The sequence below is a fragment of the Osmia bicornis genome, chromosome 2, assembly GCF_907164935.1.
Source record: "Osmia bicornis bicornis chromosome 2, iOsmBic2.1, whole genome shotgun sequence".
Classification (NCBI taxonomy): domain Eukaryota; kingdom Metazoa; phylum Arthropoda; class Insecta; order Hymenoptera; family Megachilidae; genus Osmia; species Osmia bicornis.
Window position 1 is genome coordinate 10,753,154 of NC_060217.1, and position 15,332 is coordinate 10,768,485.

Sequence of the window (15,332 nt, forward strand, 5' to 3'; positions counted from 1 at the left end):
GGAAACAGTGTACACCAGCCTCGACGACGAACGAAGAGCGAATAGAGCCGCGTGTGTGGCGTTCAATCGAGGTCCATCGAATAGATAACGGTGTTATCGTTTCCACGTCGCAGAGGATACTTCAATATTCGCACGATATCATATAAACATACAGCATCAAAAGTCGATACATTGATATAAACGCTCGTACGTGTTTTCATTTATATACATACACACCTATGCATGAGGCTTGAAAAGAAAAGAAAGAAGAAAAGGAAAAAAGAAAAAAAAAATGAACAAACGCAATGGTACGTGTGTCTCTGTGTGTCTTCTGAACAAACGCCTCCTCTCTATCGCTTTCTCTCGCTCCTCATCCTGCGTGTCTGTAAAAAGCACCTTCTTCGTTACAAAATCTTCGCGTCAACTATCTACTGCAATCTCATTCTCTCATCCATTCGTATCCAGTTACAATTCTTCCATCGGAACAACGTGAAAATATACTTTCCACTTCGTCTTTACGGATGCATACCAGCGAACAACATCAGAGATACTTAGCTAAGCCTAGTTAAACTCTGAATACAACTTGCGCACAGAAATGCGATCACGATTCGTGAGTTATAGGTTCCCCCAAAAGAACAGAACCGCGATCATGGTGTCCCGTTGATTATTTTTCTCATTGCAGAGAAATAATTGTTCGCAGGAAAGATTGTCCCTGATCACGAGACATCCTGTGTAGTGGCTTAAGACTTCTATATCACATCCTCAATATGTGCGGCAGTATTTTCTCTTACGATCTAAGCGGATCGGCGATCGACCGTTTAGGCGGTGAGAACGATGTTTGACATCCAACTCGAGAACCCGCGCGCATCGTTTCGCCGTTATATCGTTATTAAAAAAAAAATTCCCTATTCGATTCAGATACTCGAGGCTCTGACTCGACGATCGTTTTCAATTGGCAGTATCGAACAGACTCTCTCTCGTCCTTGAGACCTTAAATGTACATAGATTATCCTAGAACGGTTGTTAGCCGCTTAAATTCCTGGGCAGACATAAACAACGATTTTCCCAGCCAAGCCGATTCCTATGCAAACGTTTTCACGACGTAGAAAAAGCGGAACTTCTTCGTTAAGGATAATCGTCGATCCGATTTATTCCCCCCCACCTCTTCAAGTCCTCCGTTGAACGGGAAGCGTGCAACGACGCGGAGAACGATTAACGTGTGTATGTGGACTCTCGATATACTTAGGACCTCGAAAGGGTGACCGAATCACAGAAAAAATTCATCTCGCTCCTTTCGTTACTGTTTCCACCAGCTGCACAGACAGCAATACCATCGCCTTTCGGGATGGGGCTGAAGTAACTGCTATTGTCAGTGCATCGCCCTGGTCGTGGTCAGATGCGTGGTCTCCGCCCTTTTCGGAGGCGGTGGTGGTGGTCTTCTCTTGCTGGCGATCGCGTTCACGATGTTGATGCTGCGATTCTCGTCGGCAAACCTGACGGTCGCTTGCCTGGCCGGACTGGACGCGTACTCCACAGGTGCGTGTGGATCCGTTGCATAGACATTCTCGTATAAGTTATCAGCTCCGTAGTGTTCCTGGACCCAGTTCGAAACGTTGGTCTCTCTGTAATCAGCCACTGCAGGCGGTGGATCACGGAATCCGAGGACCTCGTGCGGGGTAGTGGTGGAATCTAGCTTACACTTCTGAGCTACCTGCCATTTTTTCCTCATCACTCTCTGGAGATCCTTCAGGAAGTCACCGGGAGGCGCTTGGTCGGATGCGGCGAGCTTCTTGGGAGACGTGAGCCTCGTGCTGTCCGATCTTCTCGGTGGCATAGGTTTCCTCTGGGGCAGAGCTGGACTTCCCGGTTCCTGCTGAGGTGGAAGATTGAACGTGATCTTCTTACCGGTGCCCGTCTTCGATTTCGGCGAGGTGGGTGGTTCCTGGATGGTCACCCTGCGTTGGGGCTGAGGGCTGGAAGCGGCTTTCAGCTCAGCTAGATAAGGCGGAGCCGCGTAGTGCCCCGAGCCTTGCTTCATGGCACTTCGTCGCACGGTGTCCATGTTCGGGTTTGGCCTGATGGGTTGCACCGTGGAGTTGTGTTGGTGAACGCCTGGGTGGGTTCCGTACAGCGACTCCACCTTGGAGTTTTGTCTGCTGAGGCTGGAACTGTTGTGCTGTTGCGTGCCGTATGCTGGCGGAGGAACGAATGGCGGAGGCGAAGTGAAGTTTGGCGAGCTCGGAGCGTAGGTCGGTGTGCTCGCGTTGGATCCTGGATAGGAACTGTGCGGTGAGGCCATTGAATTTGCAGTGTTGTTTATGTGAAGAACGTTCTGTGAGTTCGTGTTATAGTTCTGGCTGTTCGAGTTGTTCTGCAAGTTGTTCGTAGTCGAGTACATCTGCTGATTGTTCGTAGATCTTGATGGAGCATGCGTTGGAGTACCCTCGGGAGTGATGGAGTTCGTTGGGGTGGACTGTTTCGGTCGTGCACGCCGAATGGTTCCTGTTTCGCCCACCAAAGGACTCGGAGGTGGCGGAAGGGACGCCAGGCTCAACGAAGAACCGGTGAGTTCTGGAGTATTGCACATTGGAAGCTCACCGGGAGCTGGAGGAGGTGGCAATGAATCCAGAGAGAGATTCGATCGGAACATTTCCGGCGGAGGTGGAGGAAGTGGCTCGTTGTCCGATTCTGTTTCCTCGGCTACTCTCGACGGCGATGGCGGTGGCGGTAAGGAAGTGATCGAATCCATCTGTAGAAATAAAGTGAATAAAGACGTTAAAAGATATTCTTTACAAAATTTCAAAACGAGTTTAAAATAAAAAATTCATCTTAACAAATTCGTAATTTAAAATGAACTTACCATACAAGTTGGTATCGGGCTGGTAGGCGTTTTCGATTCCTGACTCTCCGACCTACTATATCCCATGGGACTCGCTCGCTCTCTAACTGGTGTACCAGGAGGTACAGGACTGACCGGAGTCGCGTTTCCGGATCGATGGTGTCTCTTCAACGTTCCAGACCCATCCGAGTCGGTACCACTTCTTCTTCGACTATGCCTTCTGGTTAACGTTCCAGAACCGGAACTCGTTGGACTTGGACAGGAATCCGGCTCGTCACGAACTGTCTCTCCAACTTCCTTCAACTGTCTCGTTATAGATGTAAGGGGTAGTTTTGGATTCATCGAAGGTTTCCTTTTGATGGTTCCCGTTGGAAATTCGCCACATTCGAAAGCTACCTGTGACACAAAATTAAACATCACATGAAATAAAAATTTCTAAAATAAATAAATAAATTTCTTAAGAAGTGATATATCAAAGGCTCTCAAAGTATTTGTACGTACTACCGGGTACAGTGATAATGTTCTACCCTAGTTCCTTCATGATCAAAGGATGAAATAACGAATTGATCGAATTACCTCGCAACTGCTAGGCGCTCCATCAGACAGACATCCGCTGGAGCTGGAGCTGCTAGCTCTGCTCAGTCTCCCATCATTGTTATAACTCTGTCGTTGTTCAGAATTGTAAATTTGCCTCTGGCCATCGTATTGTCTGGTAATAGCCACCTCCACGTTGTGCCTGAAGTTTTCCGTGAATTGACGAGCATTATCGTTGATGGTATTGTACTGTGTCTGATTCTGAGCTGGCACAGCGATCGAGCTAACGGAGCATGATCTGGCATGGGCCAATATATCGAGATCCTCTTGGGCGAGCTCGTCGACCAGGGTTCTATAGTTCTCCATCAATTGTCTTCCGTATTTGGCCACTCTTATCCCGACCATCCATCGTTCCAAGGACGCGTTATCCTCCGCACAGAGGAACTTGATGTACTTGGTCGATTTAGGTTGCTGTAACCTGGGGTGCTTCACGGCGAAACAGAAATCTGTCGGGGCTTTGTATTTCTTCTTCCAGCCGATACCGTAATAAATTTGATTCACGTCGAATGTAGCCAAACAAACGAGATCACGAGCCGTGCGAGCTTTCTCCTTCGGCCAATAGTAGAGGCCGGATGCCCGCAGGATGAAGTGGTACCTTTTCCAGCCCTTTTTGCTGTCCGATTTTAGGTACAGCGGTCCCTCGACCTAGAAATTAATATTCAAGCGTAAAGTAAAGAACACATCGCGTGTTTAATCTTGAATGCTAAATATCTGATTACGCATATTCCATAAAGGTAATCAATAAATTGACAGAAAACAGAGGTAATCGATTACCTCTGGAACTCCAACGTTGCTGCTAGAAAAGAATTCCTCCAGAAGAATATTACGAGAATGATCATCGTATTCTCCACTGCTCCTGTCTGACGGACCTAAAAGGAATCTCTCTGGAGTGAGGAACAATTGTGTTTTTTCTGGCCTCTCCACAAACAGCAGCTTGTTCTTCGAGTCTCTCGTCCACAGTAGAAGATTTTCCACTAGCAGCTCATGGTCTTCGTATACCCTTTCTAAAAATCGAAATGAATACTTTCAATCAACTAAAGACATTTCTCAAAGGACGACGAGCAACATTTGGAAGATGATGTTTACCCATGAAAAGATCGGGAAGATGCTCGACCACCGCCCATTTTGGATCCATTGGCACGTGATTTTTGTCGGCGAGTAACCTGCATACATGAGCCACGCTCATTCCTTCGTCTACGAGCAAACTTTTGCCACTGCCGTCTAAAGTGAACGCTTTGATGAAGAGTTTCTGAACGCTGGCCTCGCGTATCTTCTCCAATGCCAAGCGGATCTTCTCTGCCTTGACTCTGCTAGCAGCGTCTTCGCGAGTAAGGAAGATGAACGATCGTTAAAATATCTTCTCTCTAACTTAAGCGTTGGATATTCTATCCAATTTCGAAGAACTTCGACTAACGATAATCCTTTGTCGAGGAATTTTCTATGAAAAGTTTCTATACCTTTTATACTTATTTCCTTCATTTTCTTCATTTCTCATAAAGTTATATGAAAATTATGATTGAAATTTGAAACTTTCAAAGTTTTGGTATACCTTAATTATTAATGGTTTAAATGAAATGAAAACTCACCCATAAGCTGATGGGACTGCTGTTGTGGGGCTGTGTGCATGGCGGTCTGAGGAGGTTTGTGACCGGAACCGCTGCTACTCGCGGAACTCTCGCTGGACAACATCGACACCGTGTCCGAGAACGCACTGTCATTGTCAGGACTATCGGTCCGCATAGCTAGAACAAATGTTTGACAATTGTTAAACGGAGTTGTAAATGCAAAGCAAACAGACTGTGCAAGTTGAGGATAACTGTTTCACCTGACCACATTTCATGGTTACTTTAGACTCAATACCGATAATAATATTGAATTTTAAAAATGATAAAAATTCAGTAAAAAATTTATTATCAAGGTTCTATTGATTAAAACAAATAAGCACATCAAATAATCGATTTTTAAACAGAAAATCTAACACAATTTCATGATAGAAAACTGTAACAAAATAGCACTTATTACATATCAATTTAAAGCTTAAAATTTCATAAAACTTTCTATATAAATGGGTTATCAATATTCTTAATACAAAAGGAGTGGCTCCTCATTGAAACAAACAGACTTAATATCATTGAATGTTTGTTTCAATAAATAACCATTCCTTTTGTATTAAGAATATCGATAAACCATTTATATAGAAAGTTTCATGAAATTTTAAGCTTTAAATTGATATGTAATAAGTGCTATTTTGTTACACTTTTCTGTCATGAAATTTAATTAGACTTAACACTAGAACTACCAAACCAGTCAAAATGATTGCTCTCAAGTTTAAATTATAAATTTTATCGAGGTATTTTTGTTGAAATGTACGTTGGCTATTATCAAAATAAAGAATTATGTTTCTACATTATTTTCAACTTAAAAATAAGCGTGCATCAAACGTCGCTGGTTCTAGTGTTAACATTAATAAATTGACTTAACATTATCATCTGGCAGAAAAGTTCAAACAAATTACCTCCTTCGTTTTTACCGATGTCGGTATTGTCAGCAGCGGTGATCCTTGTGCTGTTTGGTCGTCCCTGTCTCTGCGAATCGGGAGCAGGTGTGGCCGCGATGTCACCGTCGCATCGGCGCTCCAAAGCGCACAATTCGCCGAGGATCGCGTCGAGATCGACATCCTGAGAATCTGCAAGAACGGCGAAAACAAAGGAAGGCAATTAGTAGTGGCAGGAGGAAAATAAATTGAACGACGTGACAGAAGGGGAGAGAAAAAGTTGCTGATGTAGAGTGAGTAAAAGTGAAAGAAACACGTGGGCATGTGTCCAGCTTTTGGATGGGGACGGCCCAGGAAAGACGATTACGATCGACGAAAGCAACTAATGGCCGACACGAGTTATGAACGATCCAACGACGAAACCAATTCCACGCTAATTACCCGTACGATTGTACGAGCATCTGGTAACCGCATGACAAACTATCGACTTGTTCCTCGAACGTGAATCGAGGACTCGGGCTGGTGTACCTGACCTCGTGCAACTAAAGCGAAAGTCCTTCGGTGACGAAGAAACGAATGACTTTTATTGAATCATCGTGAACGATTGTTGGATATAACGTTTGCTCTTTAAATGGTTGATAATTTCATCGTGAGATTTACTTGAAACTTTTTAATTGTTTACGCTTAAATTTTTACCATTTTAAAAGGGAATTCGTAAAATAAAGATGAAATAATCAATAATTAGTTTAATTTAATCAAATAATTAAGAAAAAATTAAAAGAGGGTTTCAAATTTTTATAAATACTTTACTGATGTAAAGTGCTATTAATGTTTTTAGTTTATATTGAAATATTATTAAAAGTATTGAACATTATGTAAAAACATTATTAAAAATATTAAATATTATGTAAAAATATTATTAATTACTAATGATTCAAATTGAACAATAATTATTTTCGATTTTGATTCTTCATTAAAGCCTATAAGTGACAAAAGGTTTCGCAAAATCTCTCTTCGTTCAATGAATTAATATAAGAAGCTTTCCATTATTGGCATCCACTCTTTATTTTCCTTTATTTTCCCCGGAAACCTGTGTTGCGACAATATTCCAGGAAACGTTGCGCATAAAATTGAAGCTGTAACTTCTGAACACGCTCCTCTGTACAACGTAATAATTATCGTAGATCGTTAGCCGCACGTGATAATATCGACTTCGTTAAGGTAATTAACGAAATTAGCCCGTGTCTGGTAATTCTATAACCAAGCGAAAATTATTTACAGAATCATGTAGCAAAGATTCTGCAACTTTCACGATCCAATTAATTCCAATTTACTGTGAATAAAATTAAACAAATTTAAGTAGAGATGAGCAGGGTTTAATTTTAATTTCAATTTATTACAAACAAGCTTTCATAATCGAAAATTGCAACATTTTACAAAGGATTTATGTTCAATTAATTTAATTATCTTTGTTCATGGAAATAAAAATGTCATGTACAAATACCCACGATTTAATTAATTTTCATTTTTCTACGAATACCTTTCCAAAATTACAGATTTCAATATTTTACAAAGAACTTAAGAATAAATTGATAGAAGCCGTCGAGACGAAAGACCGACTTCATAAACTTCTCACAATCAGATCTGCTTGTTTTTCTTTCACTCTCGATTACGCCGGCTTACTCCAGCTCCCGTCATGGTTATATTCGCGGGAAAAAGTTACATGCGCTCGTTGTTCCCCTTTCATAATGCGAATCGCAATGAGCGAACACCAGTTGAGAATGAAATTCTCGCGATCCGAGCGAAGGCGTGAGGCATTCCATCGCGAGTGCAACTAAGGGCACCAACGGTGTGGGCACTCTCAATTCGAGGTTCTTCCACTTTGATCAACCACGTGATATCCTAAGCAAGTTCTTGTAAAAAGAACGAATGTACACGAAGGTGATCAATTATTTGCGAATTAGTGTCAAGATCGCTTTTAATTTGGATAATTGGGTGTCACGAGAGCTAATCGAGCGAACGTATAATAAATAGGAAAGTAGGTCCCAATGGATTAAAGAGTTCTTTTTATAAAAAATTATTGACCATAGTATTTTATAAAATTATGTTTCACTATTTTCAATAATCCCAAAGTGTAAATTTCAATTAAAAAATAAAAATATAAAATTGTGTCTATATTTTTTCCCAATCAATATTTCAAATATACACCCCAAAGAGGTTTATTGAAATTTTCCATTTTTATTTTTATTTCATATTTACACAACGTTTCGCATTGATTGGATAAAGCGAAGAATATCATGCCGCATATCAATTTATCAATAAAAAGACTTTTAATAAAAATTCAATTTAATTCCATTAAAAATGCCACTCAAATTTGTCACGTTTCAACTGTGTATTGTTTTATAAACATAACTCGATGTTACAAAACAGCATGACAATAAAGGTACACTAAAAGTATCCTGAAAAATGAAATACAGGAAATTGTCAAATATTTTTTGATACCCGATACACCATCTTTCAGAAAAGATACAAAACGAACGTCCAACGTCCATTAGCTCCAATATTCCCACAAAACATTCCATCGATCTCACCCATTAGCGTCTTTGATCTAAGAATATCAATTTCCTGGCAATATCCAGACCTTTAGTCCAAACAGAACAAAAGAGCTAGTCATTTGCTGAAGACCGAGAATATCAGGATTCAGAGGCGCCGTCAGAGGTTGACAGAATGAATGACGAAGTCATAGTGGAATGCGACCGTATCTTGCTCGGAATTGTCCAGCTAGGCGGTGACCGTGCGCGAATTCTCGTTGACGACCAAGAAGAAGACCCAAGAAACTTGGGTTAATCTTATCGATACCTCGTTCGCGACACGTGTCGAATTTCCAGCTGACACTCGACTTTCCACTGGAAGAGGATACCGCAAATCGCATATCACTGCGCGATGCACGAATTCGCGAGTTTATACGAACTGCATAAGAATAGTATAAAACAAAGCAATCATTTTTTTTTCATTTTTGGCTATGGTATTACAGAAAATGGGTTATTGTTTAGAAATTACCTTTGATGGTAATTAGAAGTGTGCAAGAATTTGAAAATTTCGGGTATCTGGTATTCGACCCAAGTCGACCTGAATAATTTCTACCCGACCCGATTCGACTCGACCGAAACAATTCCTATCCGACCCGATTCGATTCGACCTGAATAATTCCTACCCGACTCGACTCGACATTTTTGGATTCTCGCACTCTACAAATAATATCTAAATTTCTATAAGAATAGTAATTTGTTCAAAAATAAATTCTAATCGAAAACTACTGCTTTCTACGTGTACAGTAGTTGACCAACGATAACAATGGGAGCGGAAGTTCCGTAAAATGTATTTATGCCAGGCGGGGAAACTTGGAAAGTGGTTTGCTCGGTGCTTCTTATGTTATCCATGATAATATATACCAGACCAGGTATCTTGCTTGGTAAGTAAATTTTAATTGTTTTTGCATCAATAACGTTGTGTTACAGTTTCATCTTTGTAAGTTTACTGAAATTACACAGACAATTTTTAATACAAATGTAATGAAATCAAGGTGGGAAGTGATGGAAACTTTTGCAGGAATGCGAGATCATACTGATTATCATGTTACCATTTTAGATTCTAGCTAACCGTAGGAAATTTTAGTTGAATGTATATTATGTTACAGAACAAAGTCAGCATTATTTTTCAGATATCATATAACTCTTCAACAGAGGAAAATAATATTTTTTAATGAAATTTCTTCATAGCATTTAAAAATTTTGTTAGAAAATAGAAAAAGTTTTACAATTTTACTAACAGTCTTTGAATTTTAAAGATCTTTAATAGTATTGTTTGCTATTAAAAAAGTAAATTGTTCCTGCTAACGGATAATTTTATAAAATTAATGATGTTTGATAAAAACATCTTTAATCTTCATATTTTCACGCAATTTCTTTCCACCTCAGAAACAATAAACGTAACTCTTCATTTTCTGATAACGTGAAATATTTTTCACAGAAACTGCATGCACAGTAATACTGCAATGCCAAACAGCAAGTGCGTAAAAACAGAGAACTCGTTTTCCATCAAACCAAATATACTAGACGCGTTCAAACAAGTCAAGGAAAAAGGGAAATCAAGAAAAACGAAGTTAATTGAAAACGTAGTACGGAACGAGTTATTATCCAACGAAGTTACTTCACGGCACGAACGAAAACGAAACCGTAACGAGTACGCGATGTAAGTAACTTACTTTTCACGTTCGATCCGATGAAATAACACGAGGAACGGTTGTCTCGTAACTCGCGAATAACCTGTGGATTACCGTTAGCCACCGTTTCACGGTGTCCAATAGAAGGATTTTACCAGAAACGTTCAATTTGTATGCCTAGAAGGATTCATGCCCGACACAGAAGCACGTGAGCCAGTGTATCGTTAATGCTTAACCACGTTCTCGCTCGTGGATGGTCGATTCTTTTCGATGATACGACACGTTTCTGTGTTCGTTGTCGCACGAGGCACGAAGAAACTATCAAATTTTTAGGTAGTCCACGGAACGAACGTGTTATCCATTGAATGTGTGAATGCTTTCAGGTAACTTTAAAGTCTGTACACACATTTTTGTCGTTGAATAAGAAACGACGATGGTGTTCAGCCGGCTGTGTTTTCATATTATATTCATTCTCTAAATTGTACACTATTTTTCCAAAATATATGAAACTCTTTCGTTTAAAAATTGTATATTTAATTATTAAATAAAACTAATGATTTTGAAATGATAACATATCTTACATTGTTGATATAGATTATAACAATAAATAGAGAATTTAAATTAATTACCTACACTATAATAATTGAAAATGCATTCCTTTATTTTTTCAATTTTTGTTAGATCAATTTCATTGTAGTATGACACCCCACCCGATCACCCCCAGGTTACAGAAACACTAAATTCCCGTAACAATCTCTCCAATCTCGGCCAATTAAATTCAATTACTTCCTTCCCAGAGAACCATTAATTTGAAAAACAAAACTCCGATGGAACAGAAACTCGGTGCAACAATTTGCGTACATTCTCCGGGGAACGATCGCGATAACCTGTCTCGATGAAAGGCCGAGGTAGCCGACGCGTTGAAAATTATGCACCGATGGAACACAGTCATTCGACGACAGAAGAGAAGAGAAAAAAAAATCAGCAACAGCAAGACGCGTTTATCACAATGAAAGCGATCTCGAGATTCGAATCAGAATTTCGTTCTTAAAACACCGCGAAGCCCGCTTTCTATCGCTTTCTCGGAACAGCGTATTATCATACGGCTAAACGCTCATCTCCGAGCTATCATCCGCAATAATTGCTAATTGAACGTAACGAGAGAACCTACCTTTGTTGGACAGATAACCGAGTATACTCTCGTTGCTGCCGAAATTCGTGAGCATCTTTAGAACCTTTTCGAATAATGATATGCACCGATATCAGCATCGATCCTTATGGGCTCATCTTCGAGTTCGATAACGTCTGAATTGACTTAGGTGATAAAAGACACTGCGATCACTTCGGATGATCGATCACTGTTTTCTTATTTTCGATCCTACCCTCAATTATGACGCACTGAATTCATAATTAAAGAAAAAATGAGAAAATAATTGAACTTCAGTCTCGGAACAAACACTGTGTAAAATTTGGAATTCCAAAAGGAGGAATAGGTCTAAACTGATATTAATACACACTGTTGAAATAATAAAAACTGGAGTTTTAATTGAATATTAATAAAAATTAATTAACACAGTTATTCACTTAATTCGCTGAATTAAAGGTTCACTGAATCTACAAAGGTAGACAAAACGATCTAAACTCTGGAGCAAGTATGAATCGGGTATAAATCGTTCGATACACTGTCGATGCTCCAGGTGATTGATCACTGTTTGTAAATATTTTTTCTGTTCCCGACTGTTCACCTAATCGAGGCCGACTGAATCGAAGTTCCAAGGAACGATGAAAGTTTCAAGATTTTCGAAGGAACACTGCGTAAGTTTTAGCACTGCGATTAATCAATCGCGATCGTAGATAGAAATCAACGATTAATGCTTCGTCCGGGTATCGGTTGGATCGATGCAAAGGGGATTACGAGAGATAATGAACGCATAGAAGTCGGCAGAGACACTAAATGCATGATGCTTACAGCGCGTACGGCAGCGCTCGACTAAAGGCCTTAAGGTGAACACACTTGCCTCTTGCCTCGAGAGTTTTCCACCCGAACGCGCTTCACGCTTGCGTGTAGGTGTACCCGCTCCGCGTATCCGCGCGTCTCCGCTCCAAAGAGGGTTGGACGTGCACGGGGAATTACGCAAACGTCCATTAGGACGCCTATTACCGTTAAAAATTATTTCACGCGATCGAGGAGAGAATGCGAACCGAGATCGAGGAAACACCTTACGTCTAACGAGGAGTGGACTCCATCTTTGGGTCAACGATTTTAACCCCTTAGATGGAGGGTCACTTTCATTTTCATTTTCTAAATTTTACACTATTCCTTTTAATATTATTTTTCAATCTACTAAATCTTTTCATTTGAAAATTGAAAATTTTTACCTTTGACACATACATTGGTTCACCTTTGAAGTTTTTAAATTCTTCAAATCCTTAAAAGGGTTAAATTGCAGTGATAAATCAAAGTGCTGCGTTTTCATCGTTCGTAAAAGAGAATAAGAACAGAGGCGAGAGAGTTCACGAACCCGGCGAGAAGATTCGTATTGATTGAAGTGTGGGCGCCAACGGGCGGGTTTGATAAATTATAATCGACGTCGTTTAACGCTGCTGGATCATTCTCGCCGGGTTTACAACTAATTCGCGTTGTAATTCGTGTCGTCGAAACGAGTCGAGCGTGTCGAAGTAGTCGGGAACAACGGAGGGATACGAACGACCGATGATTAATGCCGTCCGATACGGTTTTATCAACGTCTCGGCAGTTGGTGCTCCTTTTGCCCGGCATCGTCCAATCGATATTTTCATAGCGATTTACGTAACTCATAGGCGAGTTCCGCATTAAACCGGGAAAGTTTTACGATCGAGGGGTGTGCAATGGTTTATCAATTCTAATTTTAACTGGCTACTTTCGGCGGGGTATTTTGTGTTCGCTGATTAAATAACATAAGAGGGTGGTTTTTATGGAGGGATGAAAAATTAACATTGTAACGTGTGGGGTTTTAGCTTCAGTATACTTATATGTAGATAAAATGTAAGTCTTAATTCTCCCACTAAAGGTTGCAACCTTCATTTCTTTTTTAAATAAATTATTATACATAATAGAATATTTCAAATATTTTCATGGTTAATTAGAGAAAAAAGAAGTAATTGAACTCTTCTTCTTTTTCTTCTTTAATTATTAATTAACGAGACACTTCTGTTGACACCTTGACTGTCGCAGTGAAAGTGAACATTTATAAGCATGTGCGTGACGATTCCTACCAAGGGTTCGCAACATTGAAATAAAATGTTTCGAATATTTTCTTGGTTAATTAGGAAGAAAGAGAAAAAGCGATTGAACTCTTTTTTCTTTTAAAATTATTAATTAATGAAACACATCTGGTGACACACTTTGATTGTCACAGTGAAAGTGGACATGTGCAGACAGTGACTTTGCTGTTTGAATCATTAAGGATACCAATAATTAATTTTCCAATTTAAGCTTCCAATTTCCTATCATAATAGCAATGTTATTCAAAATTGATGTTCTTCTTTGCTTTTACATTGGATTTCAGGTATTGATAATTGAATCGTGATTAATAATTTATTGATCAGTTATGAAAAGATTAAAACGAAATTTCTGCAACACTCTTCCTACAACAGAATTGGCTACGATTGCAATCGGAGCCAAGGTTCGTTCACCCTAGCCGATTATGCGAATACGCAAACCGAACGATAAGCGTGGTAACCTAGATTAATCGAACCGCATAAATCACATCCTACTTGTTCGTCTTTGACGGCCAATATTTTCCTTCCACTGTCGCGGTTATCGTTCGTCCACGAAAATCGAGTTTTCCATCGTGGCGTCAGCTGAGCGTAAACAATTGTGTCTGACCCCATGATCCTCCAACGCTGGTACTCATTAATTTTATCGAAGATACCGCAATACTTTCTCTGAATCTGTTACACTTATCGTCTACTTTTGCGCATCAACCCGAGACATTTCTGTCTTCCTTCTACCAACGATCAATTATTTCTTGAAATCAAATATTTTTCTAATTCTGGATAAGTAAAGCATAAAGGTGTCATTGATCACCTGGATTTAATCAAAATTTGAAATATCTCACGAATTATTCATTATTTTGACACTGTATCTTAATACTTTTTTGTGTAGAATATTTCAAAATATTGATTTACGTAAAAAAAATATACTGTTTCATTCAGAAAAATAATATAATGATTAAATACATACTCATCGTTGCACTTATAAAAGACACCACTTATCTTCTTTCCACAATATTTTTTTTAATTGCATTAAGGAACGAGTTACGACTTGTAATAATTACCACTTTATATTAAATAAAAAAGAAATAAAATGAAAACATTGTAAAAACTGTTTCTCTGTTATCAAAAAATCCAGAAATTTATGAAACCGATATAATCGAACGCAAATGTAACTCGATGTGCAAATTACCATTGAAATCGGTTATTAAGATTAAACCTCATTAACAAGTTGCTACAAAATACTCAAACTTCTCCCCGTATCCTTAATGATTCCCAACCACGAGTTCGAGCAACGAAATTCCTTTTCTTTTTTACGTTCACACACGTCCGTCCAAGAGTACAGTCACGGATCGACGATTAAGCGATGATAATTAGTAAATTAATTAGCGAGAGGCGGCGAGTTTAACGAGTCGTTCCGACCGCCTGGAGGTGACAGGCTCTCCCGAGGGAGTAGAAAAGAAAAACTTCAAATTCAGACACTGTTTCAATGTTAACGACGTACACCTTTTTCATTGGCGTGGAAACCGACAGCTGTATCATTATTTAACCAATTGCTGCGAGAAAATCGGTCATCTGTTGCTATGACGATCAAATTTTCGATTAGTTCCAGCCAAATAAATTAATAACCTCCAGTTACCACAAAAACAAGGAAGTTCCATTCGTTTCCGTGATCAAAGAGTTTCATAATTCAGGGATAATGGAGAATTTTCATTTCTGTTATGGAGAAAAATTGTTAATTTAATTTTATGGGAGCATCTACTCGTAATTAAAATTAGGACGATGTTCTTTGTTTCGACAGTAAAACGCACTGTCTCGAAATTATGCGTGGATTTTAAAATTTTTGCCAAGTCTAGCGTTTTTTTATTCTTTCGCGAACGCTCGCTGAATTTTGCCGATTTTTCATTTTGTGTATTTTTCTACTTCAGAAATTGCGGGGTAGAATTTTA

At 39.4% G+C, this 15,332-nt stretch overlaps 1 protein-coding gene across 4 annotated transcripts in view; it reads right to left on the bottom strand.

Annotated features, from left to right (window-relative positions):
* Positions 1-467: 467 nt before the first annotated feature.
* LOC114871459 (amyloid beta A4 precursor protein-binding family B member 1-interacting protein-like) overlaps positions 468-15,332 on the bottom strand; it is a 138,019-nt gene continuing 123,154 nt past the window's right edge. For 3 of the 4 annotated variants that reach the window (XM_029177384.2, XM_029177382.2, XM_029177383.2), the window contains 7 exons: positions 5,928-6,098; positions 4,999-5,154; positions 4,499-4,732; positions 4,187-4,416; positions 3,395-4,057; positions 2,840-3,214; positions 468-2,728 (listed from right to left, as the gene is read on the bottom strand). In XM_029177384.2, coding sequence (XP_029033217.2) covers positions 1,349-2,728; positions 2,840-3,214; positions 3,395-4,057; positions 4,187-4,416; positions 4,499-4,732; positions 4,999-5,154; positions 5,928-6,098 — 3,209 coding nt within the window. In that variant the 3' untranslated portion in view covers positions 468-1,348. Of the gene's footprint in view, positions 2,729-2,839; positions 3,215-3,394; positions 4,058-4,186; positions 4,417-4,498; positions 4,733-4,998; positions 5,155-5,927; positions 6,099-11,299; positions 12,106-15,332 lie in introns of those variants that run through there. The other variant, XM_029177385.2, reaches the window with a different exon arrangement.